This window comes from Sebastes fasciatus, chromosome 13 (genome assembly GCF_043250625.1).
Source record: "Sebastes fasciatus isolate fSebFas1 chromosome 13, fSebFas1.pri, whole genome shotgun sequence".
Taxonomy (NCBI): domain Eukaryota; kingdom Metazoa; phylum Chordata; class Actinopteri; order Perciformes; family Sebastidae; genus Sebastes; species Sebastes fasciatus.
Genome location: NC_133807.1, coordinates 17,172,992 through 17,197,222, shown reverse-complemented (window position 1 = coordinate 17,197,222; position 24,231 = coordinate 17,172,992). Strand labels below are relative to the sequence as shown.

At 42.0% G+C, this 24,231-nt stretch overlaps 1 protein-coding gene across 15 annotated transcripts in view; it reads right to left on the bottom strand.

The window, feature by feature from the left end:
- The window catches only part of LOC141780577 (RNA binding protein fox-1 homolog 3-like), a 466,511-nt gene that overhangs the window by 113,377 nt on the left and 328,903 nt on the right, over positions 1 to 24,231 (bottom strand). The window contains exon 1 of one of the 15 annotated variants that reach the window (XM_074655865.1): positions 22,419 to 22,986. The exons of the other annotated variants lie outside the window; for them this stretch is intronic. Coding sequence (XP_074511966.1) covers positions 22,419 to 22,436 — 18 coding nt within the window. The 5' untranslated portion in view covers positions 22,437 to 22,986. Of the gene's footprint in view, positions 1 to 22,418; positions 22,987 to 24,231 lie in introns of those variants that run through there. 15 annotated transcript variants of the gene reach the window in all.

Sequence of the window (24,231 nt, the reverse complement as noted above, 5' to 3'; positions counted from 1 at the left end):
ATGTTGTCAGTGCATTTTTTGTATTTTTATCAAGCAAAAATGCCAAACATTCTTTGGTTGCAACATCTTGAATTGAATGTTTTGGAGTTTTGGACTGTTGGTCGGACAGAACAAGTAATTTGACGGCTCTGGTAACTTAGAAATTGTGCATTTTTCTCATTTTAAGGATTGATTCATTATTTCATAAAAATAATGAACAGAAGAATTGATAATGAAAATGAGTCATTGTTCCAGCCCTACTCTTTGACTCCTTTTCAAACATCTGCAGTTGCCAGGAACTCTAAAAGTAGCTCTACATCAATCAATCGATCATATGTACAGTAATCAATCCAGCATATCTGCACTACAGGCTCACAGTGTAAGATGCAATAAAAGTGAGAATGTAATAAAATAAAATATCAGACAAACGGTCTTTAACCATCAAGAAATGGACAAATATTAAATACAAAACGTATAAGAACTTTGATCAGGATTTAAGAAAAGCCCAGTATTATTTTCCATAAGGAAATTAAATACGACGTCATTAAATACTAAAGGTGATCATATCAAACATGCAATATCATTGACGAAAAAAGACGAGACTAAAATGTAGTTTAAAAAATAAAAACTTTACCAAAATCTCTTTAATTTTGTCACTTTGCACCCTCTTTTCCCCTCGTCCTGTCACACTCTCTCTGTCTCAAACACACACACACAAACACACACAAATCACGCTGTGGCAGCAGCGCTCAATTCACCCTGTTCTTCTTGTCTCAGACCTCGAGCCTGACAATTGTGCTAAAGCATAAAGTTGGTGGTTTGTGGGTCGTGTTCGGGTGGTGGAGTAACGTATATTTTGCATGTTGGGCGGGTGGATTGGCTCTCGTCTAACAGACCGAAGGGTGCGACTGAACCGCGCATCACTAATGATCACAGTCAGGAGGACTCGGAGTAACTACAAAGCTGCATTCTTAATCATTCAACCTGTGTTTATCATCAGATAATGATACAAGTGAACTAAAATGTAATGATTATTTGGCGACTAAAACTATGAAGGATAAAAATGACAATAAATCGGACTAACACTAACAAGCATTTTCAAATTAAAAGACTAAGACTAAATCTAAAATAGCTGCCAAAATGAACACTGGAAAAGATTAGACAATCATGGCATCCACACATTTGGTGAATGATTTCAATAATTTATAGATTAAGTTTAGAAGCTCATCAAGATCTTGCCCTCGGCTCCATCTCTAACCTTTTCACCCCCTTTGAGACCAGGCTAAAATACCCCTATTACACCTGGCTTTAAAATGCATTTGGTATCCAAATGTTATCTAGATTTGATTTAAACTCATTACATATACACCTGGTATTAATGTGTGTCTCCAGTGTCCACACTGAGATCTGATTGAGATCTGATCGCTCTGTCTGAAAGGGCTGAGAGGAAAAGCCTCTGGAGGCTGCATTAGGCACAGGCTTGCAGACGGGCAGCGTGCATCAGCCGAAAAACGCCAATGTTAAAAGGGGGAGAGGGCCCGTAAACATGACTTTAAGGTACGTCTACGCCCGCACACGCAGAGGGATGAGGAGATCGCCCAAAACGCAATTTAATGCAAGGTGTAAAAGTGGATAAAAGTGACCCAGCTTCTCCATCTGGGCCCGGAGGGTGTAGTCGTCACAGCAGCTAAATCAGTGCCTTCCCTTAAATCGCTTTGTTCCAAAAGAGCTTTTCATCGTTTTATGGAGCATATTCTTTTCTACCAGTGTCTTTTTTTTTCTGTTGGTAAGCGCCTGCGTGTTGAGAAGTGTTACTTAAATAGAGGCTCTAAATATAAAGTTTGTGTGGGTGTGTGCCTCTGTCCCATTCCTAATGTGTTTCCCTCACTGTTTGGTGTGTCTCTGGCTGTAGATGCGTTTTTTGTGTAGACACCTGCTGGGCTATAAAACCTTCCTGTATAGCATGCAGTGCCCGGAGCGTCTGCTGTTCTTACCTAAGATCCAACCCTGCCCTCTGACCACATCACCGGCAGCACACAACAACAACAACAACCCCGCCACCTCCTGCATTCTTCTCATTCCATCGCCATCAAAACGTAGCTACGGGGACTCTCGCAATGACACACATTTTCCACGGACGTCTGCCCCGAAACGACGGCGGCGGCTCGAAGAGAAAGGGTTTAAGAAATTCTGCCCCAAAGGTGGTGGAAGAAATGTGAGCGTAATATCTCTGAGTGGGAGTCATGAATGTAATATTACACTGAACCCAAATGCTGCAACCCCTGCTCAATATTTTAAAAGATGTCTGGTTTTAATGCCGCCCTGTTGAGGGCATAATATCGATGGTTCCAATGGAAAATGTTAAAGTGTCAAAATCTGCGAGAAAGAAAATTACAAACATACATATATACACGTGAAGGTGTCACGTAGGTAAATGTTAAAGCACAGCACCCTTGGCGAGAGGGATTGTTTTTTCTGGTCATGCGTGTCCGTTGCGATCAGTCATGCTCATGTTGCTGTATTACTTCCTGTGATGCTCACTCGCTCTTTCCCTAATGCTTCTTTTTCTCTAGTCTCTAAATGCTATCTGTCAGTAGGTGTTGCAGGACTGATAGAGGCTCGTCTGTTGCCTTTCTCATTACAGCGGGGGAGACAAAACCCGGCAAGCGCAGTAACCTTTCATGGAGACAGAGGGAGGGAGGCATCCACACAGAGCCAGCACCTCCGTCTACTTGACATAACCCTATTACCGCTTCCTTAATTTGTCCCGCCGTGACAACTCGCAGCCAAAGAAACGGTTAAAAGAATGAGTGAACAAAAGCTGCATTGCATTATGGGGGGTGGAGGAGGCGGGGAGGGGGGAGGCAGTTGTTGAGGGTGGAAGACAATGGGGAGGCAGAGCTGATGCATCAGCCATATTGGATCATTTCTAAAACGCAACACATTATCCGGAGGTGGGCCCCAATATACTCCACTTAACTAATCGCTCTCTGCCGCGACTCAAAGGGCTCTATTTAAAATATCGTGTTGTTCATTAGTTAACTTTTTGTTTCTGAGGTGTGCGAGCTTTTAAAAAAGGCAGCAGGCTGATCAACTGCGACTTAATCAAAAGAGTTTGTCAACAGTTTTACACGAGCACAATTTCAAAAAGCTCCGAAACGGCAATAATGTTTTATTCTGTTTGGCCTCGTTCCCCTTCGAGAACGTCTACTTTTGTTAAATGTAATAATGCTTCTTTCCCCTCATTTAATATTTACAAACAGCGAGGTTCTAAAGAAAAACCTTCAGTGCTTCTTCTTTGTTTCCTAAATCTGTTTGTACAAAAATATGATCAAAGCCCCCAACGCAGGCAGAGTGTACCTCGACACGAAAATGACGACGTCTCAAAAATAACTAAATGACTGGCAAAATGAGTAACAGCTTCAAAAATGGCTGATAATAAGAGCCGCTGAAGTATGAGCTCAGTGAAAGTGCCAGACACTCAGACAAATGTGACACTAAATCCTGCATTTGGCACATCCTAAGTAAACAAAAGTGTTGATAAAAGGAAGCTAAAGCAATCTTCTTTTGTGCGTAAAAATTACAACAAAAAAGCCTTTTTCTTTTTGTGTGGCAGCCCCAACCCCGACGTTACAGCTCAGGCAACCTCCCCAGGAGAGTCTCAACTGGAAGACACACCAATCAGCTCTCTGGAATCACACACACAACTGCTTTCAACTAATACGCTGTGACATCTCAAATGTCCATCGTGATAATCTGTATCACAAAGACTGAATTAACCTAAATACAGCTCCATGTTTCATACAGTATGTGTCCTATTCTGAACACAGTAACTAAGTACATCTAATCAAGAGCTGTCTATACTGTAATTACAATTTTGAGGTAATAATACTTTACATTTCACATTATTTTATACTACATTTCTGAGGGAAATACTGTATATAGGGCTGACCTCGATTGAGATGTTCTCTTGGAAATGAGTCATTCAGCATTAAAAAGCATAAAAAATAACTAATTGACTTAAGAAATCTTTGACTAAAAGCATAACGGCAGATTACTCGACTAATCGACGAAGAGGGACGGCCCTGAAAATAATTTACTTCCCCACCACCAATGTATTTAAAGGGGATAATGCACATTTCATTTTGGATTTGTTGGTAATAAGAAAAAAAAATAGAATTTCACCAGCCTTATCCAACTACTTTTGTCCTTTTGCTAAACTTAAATCTTAAATGTAGAACTTTTTACTTGTAGTACTTCTACATTGTGGTAGTTCTACTTTTCTTTAAGTAAAAAGAGGTGAATATGTCTTCCTCCACTGTGTGTTTTATGTATCTGGTTGCAGCAACAGCGGCGTGTTTCGAATATTTTATTTTGGAGGGGAAAAAAGAGTGAGTAATAATAATGGCCTCTATGGCTAAACAGACAGAAAAAAAAGAGATGACTTCCTTTTTTTTTTTCGTCTTCGAGTATTCCTCAAGTCTCGACTCTAGTGAGCGCCAGTTTTTTTGCGAGCAGAATTTAATGTTTGGAAGAAGCATAAAGAGGGGGACGCACTCTACATAAAATAGAGGATATTGGAGAGTTTTTTTTTTCCAACAGTCAACAGGCCTACATCGGGGGCCACGAACCTCGTGTCAGGGACTCTCGTGGCTCTGGCTGATCTCTCTCCCTCTCTCTGGCCTCTGATCTGGGCTGCAGCGGTGGCAGCCATGGGTGTGGGTTCAACGCCTGAGCGCGGGAGCTGTCTATGTAGAGAGATTAAAGGGCCTGTATCGATCCACAAGCGCTCATGCATTTTGCATGAGGAAGACATTGTCAAAGAGGCCTCTCAGATTAAAAAAAAAAAAAAAAGAAACTAGTAGAGGGAGAGTTTCTAGAAAATATGCTGAACTCTGTGAAAAATCTTAATGTTGAAGTGTTATGCATGTAAACTCGCTTTTATATATTGGATTGTCCATGAACTCTCATCGACCCGAGATATTACTCGTTTTTCATTTCATTTCCCCCCCCCCCCCCCCCCCCCCCCCCCCCGCCCCCACACACAACCCGCCGTCTTCTTCTTCTTCTCCTCCATTTTTTGGTGGTGGAGGTTGTAATGCTGAAGTCAGAATGTGAAAAACAAGCGCCCCCGAAAAAGAAAAGAAAAAGAAACACTGGCAGCCAGAGACTGTCTAATGGCGGCAGTGAGTCTGTTGGAGAATTCTCAAGTAGAGTGTGAATTATTTAGGATGTGTGGCTAGTGTGCAGAGCATGAAGCCACCCCGCCCGGCAACCGCCAGGCAGAGTGGCCGAGAGAATTCAGTGTGCAACAAACATTCGCCCGTCTGAGGTCTTTATTTCTTCACTTCGCCGCCATAGGTTTTTGGTGCGAGTGAGAGACTGAGGCTTTCAGCTAACAGACGGGAGAGAGGGGATTTTAGCGAGCTGAGCAAAACATTTTAAAGAATTTATTTTCTTCTTTGGCACAGAAAAAATTAATTTGCTCACATGCATATTTGCCAAAACATAAAATGAGGCACAGAGAAGTCAGTTTGACCTATTTACAGCCCCCCCATGATGCAGCTGGTATTCATCATCAACATTTCATGCAGGACATCATGCATGTTTAAAGGCCCGCCGCCGCCGCCGTACTGTACGGTACTGTACTGTACCGTACAGTACTGAGGACCCCCCTCCCTCTTAGTCTGAGCGCCCACCTCAGAGCCTCCTTATCCTGCGAGCACATGTCAATCTCACCTGAACGACCCCGATAACGAGACAAAAGCAATCAATCTCTGATATTGGCCGGGTGGGAGAGTACGGGGATAACACAGACGCTATCAGCGAACGCCAACAAAGACGGAGATTTTCTGCGTGAGGATGATTAGAAACACGGCGGCTGCTGTGACACGCTGATCTGCGGCGGTTAAACAGGGGCGGCTGTCATCGCTGGCAAATGATGACGCCGAAGCGCCGATAGAGGAGATGGGATCTAGGAGTGTGTGTGTGTGCGTGTGAGAGAGAGGATCAGAGGGGCTGTGTTGATGCAAAACACAGCAAATGTTCGCACACACACAGTGAGGCAGGGCCACACACATGGAAACATCCAGATGTTTGACTACTCAGTGCTGTAGTCTTAATAAACAAGAATGAAACACATAAATAAGTCTAAAAAAGCTTTAACATTATCATGTATTATTGTGTATTCAGTGGTTAAGAAAAACTCTGGGAGGTTTTGGATGTTTAAACACTTAATTCACAATTAAATGAAGAATCCAAAAGCATGAAATTGATTGAAGGCTGTTGGTCAGAAGGATAAGCCTTCATCATACCACTCACGCCGGTTTGATATCCAAAACAGGGCTGCAACTAATTATTATTTATATTATCTATTACTCTTTGATTAATCAATTAATTGTTTAGTCAATGAAACGCCAGGAAGTAGTCGACGGCGTCAGTACCTTGCTTACCAATTAAAAAGATAAGTCACTCCTTCTGTTATCACAGAAAGGTTGCAGCTAATGATTGTCAATTAACCAGGTTTTTTTTGTGTGTGTGCGTGTGTAAAGAAATTACTCCATAACCCCAACGTATTATATTAGAAACATTTAGCCTCCATTTAGCTAATGGAATAATTTCAAGACAAATTAACATAAAAAGACAGAAGAATTGTGTTTTCACATGATCTGCTCATTGAGAGCACTTTGGGGTTCATTGTTTTAATCCAAACACGGCGAGGATACTCATACATTTTACTGAAGTATTAGAATGAGTAACGTTAGAAAACACTTTTTTTAGTTTGACACCCAGGACAGGCGCCAGGATGAAGTGACTGAGGGGGGCAATTTTTATTTCATAAAATAAAATTCATTGATTTAAACATGCAATATCCTCAGAAAGGTCAAATAACTAACAAAAAGACGATCAACGAAAGAAGTTGAATAATACATGTATTAATCAGATTCCTCACATAAGAATGTAGCACTATTAGAGCACTAAATACTTTTTGAACTTATGAGCGATTCTGTCAAAATCAGCAGGGGGAGGCACGTAGCAATAGGTATCCTGCAGATCTCTTTCTCTCTAGTTCTTTCTTTATAACCACGAAAAGCGAACAGGGTAAGAAACTGAACTAAATTACATGTACTGTCTGTCTGTCTATCAACTTCCTCCGCTCTGTTTCAGTACTAACGGAGAGCGCCGCACCTACACACGCAACCCGTGTGTTGATGACGTGAAAGGTAAATGTCAAATTGCATCGCAGCAGTCAGTGAGAGTGGGTGACGGTGACCAATATCGTTTAAAGTTCAAGTTTTGAGAAAAACAGATACAATTCAGGCTTTTATTCATAAAAAATATTATGAATAAGTCCCTTCTGCAGTGTATAGAACGCATCCACACACCAACAACAAGAGCCAGAATCCAACCCTTTTGTTTAACGGACCACCTGTTCCCATACATGAGCCATAATACTAGTTTTGAAGAGTACATCACCAATTGTGCACAACTCACGTTCTCACTGCGTTCACTTGAAACAACCGGCTGCATAACAGTAAAACAAGGGAAAACATATGGAACAAAAGGTAAAACACAATACACTAGAAACAATGCAGGGATAGAAATAAAACAAGACTAATGTCCATGCATCTGTTATCCTGGTGCATGCTGGGATGTTTCCTACAAACATGCACCTCAGCATGAAACAATACAAACTGTACAAACACAAATGGTTGGGAACAATACGAGATAACACTTTGATCAAACTCTATAATAAAATGTTTTAGACTATACAGATGCATAAATAAATAAATGAATTAGCAAATCCTCACATTTATGCAGCAGGAACCAGAGAATATTTGGTGTTTTTGCTAAATAAAATGACTTTCAATTAATTAATCATCAGATTTTCTGTTACTTAATATCCCGTGCTTTGATTTTCAGCTAATAATTTCAGCACTAATCCATAATTTGATAAAAGACATAATAGAATAGTACCTGTTTTATGCTATGTAACGTATCCTCATACAACGGTCCATATATATTTTTATTTTCTACATTTATTTTGATATTTATCATGCGTTTTCCTATGAGTGTCAAGCAACAAGAGTGAACAGTGCAAATGCGCTAGCCCCTGCAGTGTTTAGGCAACAAAAATACTTGGTTAGGTTTAGGAAAACATCGTGATTTGAGTTAAAACAAGTACGGAAGTGGCGTTACTTCAGTATGTAAGTTACATGATGAATAAGTCAACGTTTGGTTTAAAATAACTAAAGAAGAGGCGTTACTTAAGAAAAACTGTCAAATAGCAAATACTTCAACGTTTATGTTAAAATAACTACGAAAGTGGCGTTACTTAAGTACAACAGTTACGTAACAAATAAGTCGACGTTTAGGTTAAAATAACTAGGAAAGTAGCGTTACTTAAGTACAACGGTTATGTAACAAATAAGATAACGTTAGTGTTAAAATAACTACATAAGTGGAGTTACTTAAGTACGACAGTTTCGTGACAGATGAATCAACCTTGACTTTTGGTTTTACACAAACAGCGGTCTCCTGGGTGAATGTCCTGTGTTTTCAGACCCACCATCCAACCTCTAACCTCCTCACTACGCAACTTTGTCACTCTTTATACTATGTCACCTGTCCTGACTCATGATTACACATTGATTACATGGGTTTTACATACAAATTATAGTGCATTACTCTTCATAGGTATAGCTATGAAACAGTGTATGAGAACAGCCTGCCCTGTAACAGCCATAAACACACACACACAAATACACAGCTGCACTCTCACTGTATATGCAGCGTGTGTGAGGGGAATTTTCCGACATCAAAAATCAAAGCATTTAAGTAGATTGTACACAAGCACGTCTTGGAAGCTTGATCTTACTAATCTACAAATGGCTTCTTGTTATTAAACTGCTAATTCAGAGGATTAAAGGATCCATGAGAACACAATCCCCTTTACTTCCTTTCCAGGGTATGCTGAAGGTGGCTTAAATATTAATTAAGCACACACACTTACATGTTCGCCCATATGCACACACATACAGCAGAGAATATAGAGCACACTCGCTTCGCTCAGGACTAAGTACAGTATGCATATCCGGGACTTTCCTCGTTTTCTTTGTCTCATTTTGTAAAGCAGCGCCTTCATGTCTCTCAGTCACAAAACGCACACCCAGAGAGCTTGACACACACAAGCCTATTTTCATATCGCAGACAACCATATCTCGCTGATTAGTTCCTTTCACTCTTTTTTTAGGATGCTCAGTGCTGTCATCTCACGGCTCCTCTCCTCTCACATGACCCAAAATCCTCATTTGACTTTTTTTTTTTTGTGGCTCAGGATGAGGAAATCAACTCAGGTTGTAGAGTACAGCGTTCTGTGTGAGGAGATTTCACAGGCTTAAACTCAGAGTAAAAGAACACACCTGTATGTTCTGGGCACTGTGTGATTTACTTTGCGGCTTGTTCCGGTTGTATTTTCTGCTTGTTCAAAAAAATGTCCCATTCGGATTACAGCTCATTGTGAATTCATGAAAGAAAGCGCGCTACGTGGAGAATCTAAAGTGTAGCCACAAGATTTGTATTTTCTTTCCATCTGAAAACACAATATTTCCATTTTGGAAAGAAATAACAATCTGAATCATTTTTATTGTACTTTATCTCTAACATAAAAAAGGACTCAGGCTAAAAAATGTGCTCATTTTGTCAGCCAAGGGCATGCCGGCTCCTTTCAAACGTACTGTAAATTGTTTGAGTTTCCCCTTTTTTTTCCCTGATTAATTTCTTGTTTCCACATTTTTCAAGCAGCAGAGATCTCATTTTTTGATTGAATCTGTTCTACATAGCACATTATACATTATATATAGTACATTAAGACTGACACTAATAATACATTCTGACGTGCTTGCCTTGCTGAAGCTGCACAAACTGCTGATAACGTGGATTTACAAGGTGTATCACTGCGCCGGCATTAAAATGAAAAGTTAAATTATGAAGCAATCTATTTCTGATTTTAACAACATCCTCCGACGACACATTATTTTAAATGTTCCTGTAAAAAAAGCCATTATGAATATAAAACACCTGAAATTATTGTAATATCTTGATGAAAAGGAAAAGTTCATCTCGTCCAATCCCTCCTGGTCTTAAAAAAGAGACAGTAAATTGACATCAAGTGTCAAGCGTGTAAAAGTCAAAGAGTCAAATCTGCGCCAGAGAGAATATACTGGGGCCAGCATGAAAAACTACTCACAGCAGATCACATTACCTGCCTTTTTCACTGAAATAAGCAGTGTAATTTATCCTGACCTTTTTAGATTACTATGAATGTGCTGTCTGTGTAATTTTAACTGAAGTCCTCAGCAGCTTTGCTGGTCTGGAAACGCTGGCTATGAAACCTGAGGAGGCGGCCGCTGATGGGATCAGTGGGCTGATGCCACCAATACAGCAATGATACAATACCAAACAAATACTGAGGGACTGCCTGACATTCACAGCTATTAACACACATCCAGGACAATCACTTCATTTCATCATCATCGCGAGAGATTCACCTTCAGACTGTGGATTCCTCACCACTTCTACTGACGGGCTAATAACAAAAGTAGAAGCCTATTTGAGCTGTGACAAGTGTTTCAGGATTAGAATTTCATTCCTAATGGGTTCTCTGGTAACGGTTTAATTCACTACCTATGCGATATCAATTCCATTATAATCTCATTAAGCTATTGCACACTGAGGTGATTTCGAATGAATGTGAAACAGCCAACCGTACGCTCCCCTCTAATTGAGCAATACTTTTTATTCATTTATATTGCCCATTATTAAATTAATGAACTTAATGGACTTATTTTCTAAATTGCAAAGACCCCTGGCAACATGTTTTTAATTCCATTAGCAGACGTATTGAACAAAAAAAAAAAAAAAAAAAGAACAGAGATACACAGAGGTGTGTGGGCAATTAGCCTACTGCTGCGACAGATCATCAGTGGCACAGTTTCACTTCTCTCACCAGCGGGAGTTTGTCCATCTTGTCCTGGATCTCTGGTGACAGCACTCACCTTCACACAAATGTTTTCTACTCAGATTATGAAGTATTTCTTGTAGAAAACTGCCTCCGTTTTAACCTCTAATCTGTCGCCCTTTGATATTAAGACACACTGTACACGACATGACAACATATTTGAATATTGTATTGTAAGCCGAACTAAACATAACCTGAATAATATATGAAATAGATTTTCTGAAATGAGATCGTTTCAGTAACCAGAGGCCGCCACACAAAATTGCCCAGAAGATGAAAGCGACGGATCTGCATAACTGAGCGGCCGATCAATACGTCTCAAACTAAAATGGCAAGTCTTGATAAGGTTATTGAATTTTTCTTTTTAATTAAAAAAAGCATACTACTGCGCTCTCTTGTCAAATACCACGGCGTGGTGATGAGAAGCGGAGAGAGAGTCTTGTCCTTGTTTACATGTTCATCGCTATATGAAAAACGCCAGCCGGGGTGTCGGCACGTCATCAATCAGCGCGGCAGAGACATTTATTTCCTGTTTGTCTCTGTTGTGTCTTGGGATTAAGCTGTCATGGAAGCTCTCAAACCTCAAACGGTGACATTCATATAGATATTAATTCTCATTACATGTCATAAAACTATCAGCATTATTTATTTTACGCTCGTGCAACATCATTTTCTAATTAATGTCTTCACCAAAGCAATACAGCGTTCATCCTTTTATTGATATTTTTCCCTCAGAAAACAACAACAGAGGCAACACTAATGCATCCATATGCCCATGGATTATGTAACATGTGAGACATTGTATCCGTTTTGTTTAATGTAAACGTCCAGAAGTGGCACACTCTCTTCCCATATTCTAGTCATGAAAATGCATAATTTAAAAGAGCTGAGACCAAGCTGTTCCTCAGCGGTGCAGAGCGAGCGCTGCATCGTATCAGCGCGAACATCAGTGGATAGAAAACGCCGCTCCCCGGAGAGAGTGCCATTACATTCAATCGTCAACCGCTGGATAAAACTCATTTCACCCTGCACAGTGTCTGAATGGCTCTATACGTTCTGCAGAGGCCACGATGTGATAGCACAGCATGTCAGAACCGCACTAAAGGGATTTTAAAGCAGGTTAGAGCAGAGCACAAAAGCCACCGCACAAAGCCACAGAGCGCTGGGGCAGAACGGCGGAGGCACTGCCGCCACAGCTGACCGTCCTCTTCGCACAGCCTGAAGGACCCCGAGTAAACAAACAGCACAGAGTCGCCGCTCGTTGGGAGGTGCGAGCCAAGTTGTTGACAACAAGATAATGTCAGCGTCTATTTTTAGATAAATGAAAGCGTCTTTGGGTGAAGTGAGCCTAGTTTAAATATTCATTCCTTGCCTCTATTTAGCGCTATCTCTATGTACCTGAACTAAAGACGGAAGTAGATGAACATTAACACTTTTGCTTGGTTTGCACTCCCTTTATTTACAGTCACTATACATGTCTTAGCCAGGCATGTTGAATATTATCATCAGGGCAAGTTGGACTATTTAGAAGTGTCTGTCATTTGGCCTGTATGTCCAAAAAACACAGATCCACCACTTTAAATCTTGTGTTGACCAGAGATGTGCTCAAACGTTTCTTGGAAATAAGTCATTCAGCATGAAAAAAAGCATAAAAAAAACAAACAAATTGACTAAAGAAATCTTAGTCCACTGAGACCAAAACAACCGATTAGTCGACTAAGAGGAGGCAGCCCTAATCTGTGCATTACCAGATTGTTAATGTATGAAGCCAGATGCAGTGTATGGCTCTCTTCACGTTAAGGTGAATTGATTGTATTAGTGTTAATATTGGATTTTACTTAAATATAATTGCTAGTGATGGTGGCTTTGCAGCCGATATGCTGCGGCACTTAAGTAGTTCCTTTCACCAAGTGGGAGATATATTGTAGCTGTCAGGAAATCTTAAAGGTCCCATATTGTTGTATTTGATTATAAGCAGGTCAGGGTGCTATATACTTAATACTCTGAAACTATCAAAACACTCAATCCACGGAGAAACGCAAACAGCCCGTATTCAGAAACTGCTTTTAAACGAGCCGTCAGGACTTCTGTAATGTTGTGATGTCACAACTATACAGTCACCGGTAGAAGTGCTGCTAAACTCTGTATAGTTGACAACAACACAGTGAGTCTCTGGCTGGAGTGACGCTGTGGAGACGACGACAGCGCAGATGCGAAAGGACAACGTTGACCAATCAGAGCAACCTGGTCTTTTTAGGGAGGATGGCTTAAAGAGACAGGCGCTAAAACGTAGCGTTTCAGACAGACGGTGAATACAGGTATATTCAGACAGACAGTATGAGAATAATAATGTGTTTTTTGAAAATTAAAGCATGTAAACATGTTCTAGTAGAACCCCAAAATACAAGTATGAACCTGAAAATGAGCATGATATGTCTCCTTTAATATCCGACTCAAAATTACAACTAGGCTAAAGTGAACCTTTTTTCTCGGCTGCATGTAATAGGATGTGAAGGCAGCATATGAACCATGGTGAGTGAACACTGGACAAAATATACTGATAGTGAAAAAACTGAAAAAAAATACTTTCTATCTGGTGTTAAAGGTTAAAACAGAAACAAAACCAAACAAAGAAAAGCAGCTGCTGTTTGGATTATTTGGACACAATCATGTCATCTTCTATTCATTTATACATTTTGGGGATATATATTTTGGGAATTATACAGTCCTTTAACTGAGAATTATTTATCAGCAGGAGTTCAGTCATCTTTACGGGCTAGCCCTTTGCACGCTGCTGAATATTTCCGTTTCTAGTTGGAGCTTAAACAGGAGCTTTAACCAGCTCACACCGGGCATGGAAACAGACACCAGTAGCTACAAACATACTGCAGGTTATATAATGTTCATAAAAACTACATGAGAACGAACACCTCGCCCACCTCCCACCCCCCAACAAACACACTCAAAATCACACTGACAGGAGTGTGCACATAAAGTGGATGAACATAAGCGCGCACACACACACATACACACACACATACAGACGCCGGCTGACACCGGGAGAGGCCAAGCCTGACATGAGGTGAGATGAAGTAACGTTTCTCATCATCCGCTGAGCCTGGCTGTGTCTGACCTGGAGGATAGAGGTAGGCCCGGGGCACGGCCTCAGGACCCGGACTGCCGGAGCGAAAGGGGCCTCCGCCGAGACTTATAAAGTCCCAGCCACAATTTACTGGGAAGGCTCAAATTGTTGAGTCCAGTGGCCACAGTGCGGCCCTGCTGTCAGCGCCACTCTTATTTGCTTCATTCCCTTTGACACTGCCTCTCGATTAGGGTCATAAATTCCATGAAATCGGTCAATAACCTATAACACTAATGTCACTCTCCTGCCATTAATTTTACAGCCTGTGTGCCACACTGTTTCTTAACCCCTTTTTACGTGACAGGGGGGTTTATACTCCCACGGATTGATTGAGAAGAGTATATAACAAGCTCTGAATGGAGCCTTTGCAACCGTAAAGATAAACGAATGTATGGAAAACGCCGGTGGAAAAGCAGATATGACTGGATCCTTTTCAGATTACCACCTGCAAGACACCCAACTACTCCTGGAGGATTTTCATATTAAACTCAAAAGGCTCTAATTCATTTTAATGAAGAGTTTAACTTTAAAATACTAGATTCAGCAAATCAAATATGCACCATGTGTAACTTTTTATTGTAGGGCAGAATCTACTGTATTCTCCTCCCAGGTTACTAAATCACCAAAATTACCAAAAGATAAATAAATGCTGACGACATGACCTCTGTGTTCCTAATGGTAGCTAAACAGCCCTGTGAAAAGTAGTTCTGAGCCTCATATATATCATATTAACCATGTTTTTTTATTTGTGTATCATAAACCATGCATGTCGCTAATATTGAGTGTAACTTCTCTGCATATAACTCACACTAATGTATGCTAATATGTGTAAATGTGAATGTTTGCATGTAGATATGAGTTGTATAAAGACATATGGGTACATAATTTGTACATAGACTATAGTGTCCCACTGAGATTTAGAGGTACGCCTGCTGCCAATAAATTGATTTAAAGAGGACCTGTTGTGCTTATTTTCAGGTTCATAAAAATGTGTTACTTGGTGACATCACCACGTTACGGAAGAAAAGGCGGGCCTTCAATCAAAGTGTTTCAGGCAGTTCAGGAGCAGTGTTTCAGTGGGGGAGAGTAACTCCCTTTGACGTGGACTTTGGGTTTTAAAACTTTGCAGAACTTTAAGATGCTCAAAAAACTACATAACACCCTAAAGAAAAGGGTAAAAGCACAAAAACATAATAGGTCCCCTTTAAGAAGGCATAGCTGAAAACGGAAAAAGTAAAATTAAAATAATATTCCAAAAGATTTGCATATGTAAACTGCGTTGTACTTACAAGACTTTGACATTGACATTTCATGATATGATTGAACTGCAAAAATGCAATTTATTCTACATAAAGCTTTAAAGGTGCTCAACACAGAATTCAGAGCATATCTATAGCCTCCACGCGGCTCTCAACATGGGGACGGCTGAGCCGGCAGCTATCAGCCAGGCAAGACATGCGCGGCCGGCCCGGCTATGTAAACAAAGCACAGAGAAGCTCTGATTACACTTCAGGTGACCTCATTCTCTGCTCAGGTAGACATTACTCCTCTATATCATTACATTGTTTGCTGCTATATTGATGCTCTGGATATCGCACTGTACACAGAAACTTTAATTCCTGAAAACAGTTTGTTAGAGAGATATCATAACAACAACAAAACCTACTGCCAGTATTTTTTTGTTTCTGAATTTTAAAAGAGTGTGACTTGATGATTCTATTTGAATAACTGCGTATAAAACAGTAGAAAGCACACAAATTACATTTGTTGCTGTGAGAGAGAGGGCAGAAGTGGTTTTTCTTATCATGCGTGGCAGGTTGCCAGTGGATATGTTGCTGGTGTTCTCACAGGGGCTTCTCCTCCAATCTTTTCCGTATGTGAGAGCTGACACTTCAGGGCATATCTATGGCACAGGCGTGTTAGCGATGCACACGCCTTCTGCTGCAACACTGCTGAGGAGAATGAAGGACTGCCATGAGAGACTTCTGGAGTTACTGGCAACGCAACAGGCCGACCGCAAAAAGTAAAATAAATAAATAAGACCGCAAAAAAAACTATTACTGCGAAATGGCATTTGGCAGTGGAGAAGTCCACTTAAAGAGATACTTCTGTTTAAGTACATTTTGAACAGAGAGAGGAGAGGAAAGGGAACTTTGGTGCTGAGAGAAGCCATTTCTTTCTTTAGATCAGCTGAAGGGGGACATTTTTAGGCCATAGCGTCTAAATTCTGCTCCTCCAAGGCTTAAACGCTGTGATCCTGAAACGTACTTGTTGTCCTACTGTCAATGCTCAAATGGTGTCTTTGTCTATTTTTAGGTTTAAGACGTCATGGAATTTGGGGCAAAATCTTTGAACCTTTGCTCCAGTTTTCTTTGGATCATCATTTGTTGGAGAAGCCATAATTTTAATATTTAATTCTGCAAGTCAGTAAGATGTAAAATGTCTGCTTCGCTTGAATTTAAAACATTATTCTGCATAATCACACATCCCTCCGCGTGTGATTCACTCATCCGGGTTTTGTTCACTCAGTCACGAGTGGAAAACAGACAATATTATCTCGTGTTTTTGGCAAGTCGGCGTGCGTTGGCAACTTTCCATCCGACTACTCCACCAGCCTCTCATTGTTTTGCTGTTCGAGCTGCACTCCTTTACTCTCTCAGTGAGAGAGAGGACCCCTTTAAACAAACGCCGCCGCCGCCGCTGTTAATCATTAAATTGGATTTTTTATTTTCGCCTCCTCTGGAATGGCTGGAGTTGAATTGACACGGAGCTTTCGAAGCGGCGAGGCAAAATGGCTGCTCGTAGTAACAGCTCACAAGCCCCTGGACAACCTGAGGCATGGCCATCCAATCCCACATCATTAAGGCTAGAGTCCTTTATTGTGTTGGAGGCATTAAATGGTGCGCTGGCTATAGCCCTGAAGTCACACTCCACTAGGAGAAAACAGCAGAAAAATAACGGCACAGCTGGATAATGACTTTTCCCTGGGAGGCTGACCATGTGTACAAAAGCGCTAATGATAGCAGGTGCAATAAGCGAGCGCAAGGCTTTTACTGCGTCCGGATCTATTTTCCTCTGCTAAACTCGCCAGTGATTTCCCCCGTGTAGGTGTCTTTCTGTAGTTTAAGAACACCCCCAACCCCCCCACTCCTCTCCATTCTCTCTCTCTCTCCTCCTGTATCTAATCTCTTTATCAGCTGTGCAGCTAATATCAAAGAGGACTGTGGTGTGAAAATCCTGCAAGTAAAACCTGCTGTCAGAGTCTAATCACAATTAGCTGGGCTCTAGACCCATTAGCCCCAAGGGGAAGAGACCAAAAGCTGACAGAATTATTGTTAAAGCTACTGATTGCTAATGATCCCGCAGAGCACAAAGGGTGCAGGTCTGGGTTAACAACAAAAAAAAAAAAAATCCGACTAAACTATTCTCTCTTTGGGAATTGATTTTCGAGGTTTTTCCAGAATCACACTGGAAATATATACAATTTACAACCTGATGAAGTTGCTTGAATCTCATTGGTATTAGCGCGTTAAACAGATATTTCCTGGATGTACTTGCCTCCGCTGCTTTCCTTATCTCGGCTTTGTAGCAGAGCTGTTACATCAGCCCCGCTACAAAGGCATGCGTGCCTTCCAGATTATAAAACATTAAGCTGGAAATTAATGACTGATTGCAACAGCCGTTACTGAAACTTGTAAGAAAAGGAGAGCAACAAAACAACGGCACGTGACGCGCCCCCAGAGTGAATCACCTGCAAGTATAAGCCTTTCAAAGAAAGCGCCTCACATTTGATGTTAAGCCCCCAAACTGCTCTGGCTGTCGGAGGACTTGCCGGGAGATAGAAATGTCTAAAGTTATTACAGCAGTCAGGTAAAGTGTGTGGCGACGCGGCCCTGTAATGGGGGTGGAGAGCCGGCCAGCAGCAGCAGCTAATGAAGGCGTCTCGGGGAGTACTAAAGAGTCTACGTGACACTACTCCTGATTCGCCCGTCTGAGGACACAGATCAATTAATACATTAACAAACGATCGCAAGCACTTCATCTTGCAATATGAAACCGGCGGCCTGGACTCACTGCCCTCCCGCCCAGAATGGCTGATCAGCTCTGCCTCTACACACAGTCCGCCATGAATTTCAACATCGTCTGCCGGTGAGGCTGCAAACCCCCCTCTGTGTGGGTTTGTAACGTCTCACCAGAGGCTGACACCATATGCATGCTTTGTACATAATGCTGTACAGATATATATATATATGCACTGGAGGAGGAGTGCTTCCATCTATTCTTCATCTTCTAAGAAAATCTAACCTGATACAATTTGCTATATAATGCACCATATATGACTAAATCACAACAGCTTTGATTGAACGTCTGCCTAAAGGGAATTCTTACTAATGACCGCAGCTAGAAAGCCTCAAACCGGCTCCTTTCTGTTTTTTAAACGGCTGCTTGTGGACGTCTCTGTCGAGCTTTTTTGCAGATAAAAACAAAGCATTAATGCAGGCCAAACACACCATGTGAGCAGCCTGCGGCACACTCCACTGCGTTGGTTGGGGAAGTCTAACGTAAACCATTGCTCCTTGCCATGCCATATATATCCAGTCTCCCCATTACCACCATCTCTACTCGACAGCGAGGGCCCTGCACTGCTAAATTATTCATCACACTGAGGGGAGGACAGAAGCATGCATGGTTTCTCCACTCCATGCCTCTTCCCTTTTTCTCTCTGTCTCTAATGCAAAGGAACAGCCGGGTGGAGAGAATGATATACAGGCCGTCTCTCCATCACTGTGTGGCCATCGCAGGAGATGTCGCCTCCACTTCCTCCAATTACAATAGTGGAGTTGAGGTTGGGTTTGGGTTGCGCGCGGTGGCAGGCCAGACGGTCGCTGGCTGGCCCGCCATGCATATGGGGCGGAAAAAAGGTGGGTGGCACCCAGGGGCCCCATGCATAACCTGGGACGTCTTTGTATACACATTCATCTATATCAGTGGGCAACGGGGAAATGTAAGCCAAAGGTAATTGCCCTGGATAAGAACATCTGCTTGGTGAATAAATATTCTAATGAGGGGAGCTCGCAGGTTCCCCAGACTGATGCACGGCTGACAGGCCTCCGGAGGGACCGCAGGTAATGCTCACCACCTGCAGTTCAAACAGGAGGCGGTCCCACCCTCCTCTCGCAGCTAAACGCTGGCCGACTGACGCACACACACACACACACACACACACACACAGCCAGAGACACACTGGAGATACCAAGGGGTGGCTGGTAAATCATTGATCATGCACTGGTTGTGATGTTACATCTTCTCAGGAATGACACTTGCAAAGCAAGACTCCTGCAGTTTCACTTTTCAAGTCATCCAGCGAATGTTGCCGCCGAATAGATGTTGATCTGAGAGCGAGAAGACGCTCTTAATTCTACTTCCCGTAGTGTCGCGTGAAGCCGGAACTGTAATATTTACTGGCTTAGCAGTCAGAAATATGTGTCACTGCTTCTGTTATTACATTAGGGCACAAACAGACATCCATTTTCATCTGTTTTTGGATTAATAGTCAGTTTAATCAATAAATTGTTTTTTCTAAATGTGAGAAAATTGTAAAAAAAATAAAAAAAAACTATTTCCAAAGTCACTGCTTTGCTTTCAAATTGCTTGTTTTGTTAGTTAGTTAATAACTTTCTTGTCCACATTGTGGAAAACATTCTTCGGCTTCATCACGCAGCGTTAACAATACAGGACATATGACAACACAATTAGGACAAACAGCTTCGGTCGCACCGACAGTCCAAAAATATGCTAAATCTACAGCGATATAAAAAAGTGAATCCTTTTATTGGTCAAATTGGAACGAGAGAATATTGAAGATGAATTGATTAATTTTTCTTTCATATTAAAGTTTTCGAAAAGCGTATTCCCATCCTCTGAATTTAAACCTGACCAGTGTCACATCATATTTTTGGGGCTGCGACTTACAATCACTTTCACTGTCTATTAATGTGATGATTCATTTTCTGATTATTCCATCAATCATTTTGTCAACAACGTGTCTGAGTATTGTCACCGCAATCTGTCCAAGGTAGCATTTTCAAATCGCTTTCAAATTCAAATTCAAAAAAGTCAAAAACACTAAAGTATTAAAAAGTGAGAAAAGCAGCAAATCACATTTAAGAAGCCAGTTAATATTACAAATGACTTCAACATTGAATCTATTACCTAAATTAATGCCAGGTAACACTCCAATGATCAGCACATCTAGTAAGGTGACTTATAAAATCAGCACTATATCACCATTTACTTTTTCAGGTTGAGGTTATTTAAAAACTGATACATTAATTCATTTTGTTCCTTTTTTACCTCTTATTTGAAGCTAACTCGGACGCATAATGTAGAAACATTTACTGCTTGTTCTTGTCATTTGGCTGACTTGGCTTCCGTGATCATTCGGAAATTAGGTATCCTGATACTTCAAAGTAAAAAAAAAGACATAATTATAGATTTCCGAGTTAACAGATTGAAACGATAAAATAAGGAGTCGTGTATTGAATTAATGCTCGGAGCTAAAATAATAATGTCACTTCGTAAATGAGTAAAAGTAGTAAAATGTTGGACTAACTTTAACGGATCATAAACAGACACAGAAAAACCGCAGACACACTATAGCTGATGAGAGGAAAAAGCCCACTAGAGTAGAAAAAGGCCCAGTGTCACACTGATGAGCCTGCAGGGCTGTAAACTGTCAGCATCACGGCTTCACTCTGTTCGGCCTACATCTGAGAGTGTGGTCATCGCTCCGACCGGCTGCAGGGAGAGAATTAGTGATGGAACTAGAGGTGTAAAAAAGGTGAGCTGCATCCTAACAGCACACCTCCAAACAGGCCAGAAGACTCTCTCAATAAGCATCAACACCCAGCAGGCATCACAGGAGTATCAGGGAGGCCTGTGTTGGAGCGAGGCCTCAAAAACACTCAACACTGCACGCCTGTATTATTTTCTTTCAGTTTTGACATAATTTGGAAATCAAACACCTTCCTGTCTCTTCCACTCTACTTGGAAACAAAAAGAAAACTTTTTCAAATGTGAGCTCATTTATCCACTTAGAGTAACTTTGGCCCCAAAACATCCTCTCTCTCTCCAGAAACTGGAGCTCTGAATCGATACCTCAGAGCTGCTGCTTCATTCACAGCATGCTCAACATGCTTTTTGTGTTAGTCATGTTTTGCTCTCACTTCCAAGTTTAAAAAGATGTGAGACAACATTTATAATGAAGTCATCCACGTAAAATAACTTTCTCCCCTCAAAAAAAAAGCTCCCCAGAAATCTGAACTCACGATCAATAAGCTACACACACACACACAGTCTCTGCAGGAGACACATCTGTAACTGCATTACAGCTCGCACTGTTTACAGTGGCAAAGCTGGGAAATATGTGGTGCATTGGAGAATAATTTCATTTACTTTGTATTTTCTGTGAAGGTACAAAATACAAGTTAGCAAAACAGTGGAGGATTAAAGTGATCTGCGATGTGCATTAGTGAGAAATAAATGTAGTGTGGAGTGTAAAGCAGCGAAGCACTGGGCGGGTATTGTTGTGGTGAGAATACAAACCGCCGAGGAGACAAAACCAATCTGACTAATCACACATGATCTCAAACAGAATTAATCAGCAGCTCTGGTTAACAATCTGTAATCATCCTCATTCTGCTGCTTAATGCTGCTTAATTTATGAAAAAGACAAAAATAGGAGAAATTCTGGCCGACTTAGATGCATGGGCCGACGGAGACAACAACAGCACCGAAATGTGTTTGAAACGCAAACGCAGACGAGGAAATCAAAATGTGTCCCCAGAAGACCCCTGAGTGGTTCCTACTCACACGCCAGTGTTAAATGGGAGAGATAGAGTTTCTAATACATGCTGTTGTAGTTTTGACTGTGAGTGGAAGTTGAATAAGAATACTTGTAAAAGGTATAAGTGTGGGTAATAATCTCACTCCCAACATCCTCTGTCGTTTAAAGGCTGAGTAAATCCGACACGTACACGCAGGCCTCTATAGCATCTGGCTGCAGCATCAATAAAACACATGGAAGTGGAAAACCATCAGCTCTGTTCATGCATGTGGGAGGCGCAACGCCACACACACACACACACACACACACACACACTCTCACACTGTATATACTGTAAGGGCTGACACATATACACACACCAGCAGCTCCCTGCCCATGCCGGAGCAGTGTGAGAGCAAAAAGGCATCCTCACTTCGCGGTCCGGTACTCACCCAAAAGTACATCATCATGGTAGAAGCTGGGACAGGTGTGGGCAGGCGGGTCGGAGGAGGAGAGCGGGGCCGAGCACTGGGACCAGTCCAACCAGTGTGGGTGTCGAGAGGAGTCCGAGCGTTTTTTTGGACAGACGTCCCTGTTCCACTGAGGCAAGCCCTCCCTCTCAACTGTTCAATAGGGCTTCACTTGAGGTTTTCCCCCCTTTCTTTCTTCTTCTTCTTTTTCGCTTCTTTCTCTGCGAGCAGCTTGTTCTTCAGTTAATTTTTAAAAGCCCCCTTCTTTCTTCTTCTTCTTCTTCTGAGCCAACACAAGAAAGAGGGGGGAAAAGCAGACGGGAAAGAAAAAAGGAGATGCTGGGGAGGTGTTGTAACCTCTTTTTTCTTTTGACACTCTTCCACTCCACTTGCCTCTCCACACCACTCACTTCCAGACTCTGTCTCTCTGCTCTCTCTCTCTCTCTCTCTCTCTCTCTCCCCCCCCTGTGCCGTCTCTTATTGGTGAATGTGAAATCAGTCGGTACGGCGCCGAGGCTCAACTAGAGCAGCAGCAGCCTGCACTTGACAGCTGCCTCCAGCGTTCCTCCACCGGAGCCGTGTTGCTCTGCATAGAGGAGTGCGCCGAACAAACTGGGATCCTGCAGACGGTACTGTAAAATTCAGCGTCGCGGGGGGGGGGGAGGAAGAGGGGAGGAAGGGGGGATGAAGGGGGGAGCCAGGAAGCCGGGAGTCGTGGTGGGGAGCTCTGCGGGGAGGGAGGGGAAGTGTGTTGATGATGATGCTGGTGATAGTGGAGGACTAACAGATTGCTCCTCTTTTCTTCTTTTCACTGTCTGTGACTGAGATGTTGCACTGAAGTTGTGGCAGTTTTAGTTCATTGAAGAGACGAAGACAATACTGACGGAAAAAAAAACAAAACTCAGAGAAAACCTTAAAGTATGCCACAGGCAATTGGGAGGCACAGCCTATTTTCCACTTGTTTTCTGCTTTTAGCTGCTGAGCTTCACTCTCCTTCATATGTGTGTGTGTGTGTGTCGGTGCATTTTCCTTCTTTTTTCTTCACCAGTGCAAGCAAACCAAACTCATGCGTTGGTGACCAGTAGCGTGTTTGGTAAAAAAAAATCATTTTGTAGCAGATCAGAGGCCAGATGAAGTTGGTGTGAAACACCTTTGTGTGCCAAGCTATATTACATTACATGCTTTAGTGTGTTTTCCATCTGGCGGCTGTAAAGGGGGAGGGGAAAACAGGAGGGGGGGAGGAGGGAGGGAGGCTTGGCTATCTTCTAGACAGCACTGTAACAATGAGCCTGCCTCAGCAATTTTCAAAACATATCATCAATACACGACCGGGAGCTCGCGCTTTTAAATATTAACCCTGTGGCAACCGGGGCAGGCTGCGGAGAGCTCGAGTGGTTTTGCGGCATCCTCTAGTGCTGGATCATCCAATAAAAGACGTCCTGGGGGATGAGCTAATTTGCTGTAGGATCCTAAAGAACATTTGCCTGCTATAGAGAACATTGGCGTAATGAACAGAGCAGATATATTCAGGTTATGTTACCCATCAGTAATTGCCACATAAGGAGGCTGAGTTAAATTTGCAGCTGGCTTTGAGCGAATTTACACACAAGGGGCCTCATTCATATGGCGTAACTGTCATCTTGAATTTATCACCCATTTTATTTCCCCCACCTCCTTCAGGAGAGCACAAGTGAATGCTGAAATATGAAACGGCAGTCGAAGAATCACAATTAGTGAATTTGCAAATATCGCGCGGTTTATTTTAGAAGTGAGCGGAGGCGCATCCGATAAATCA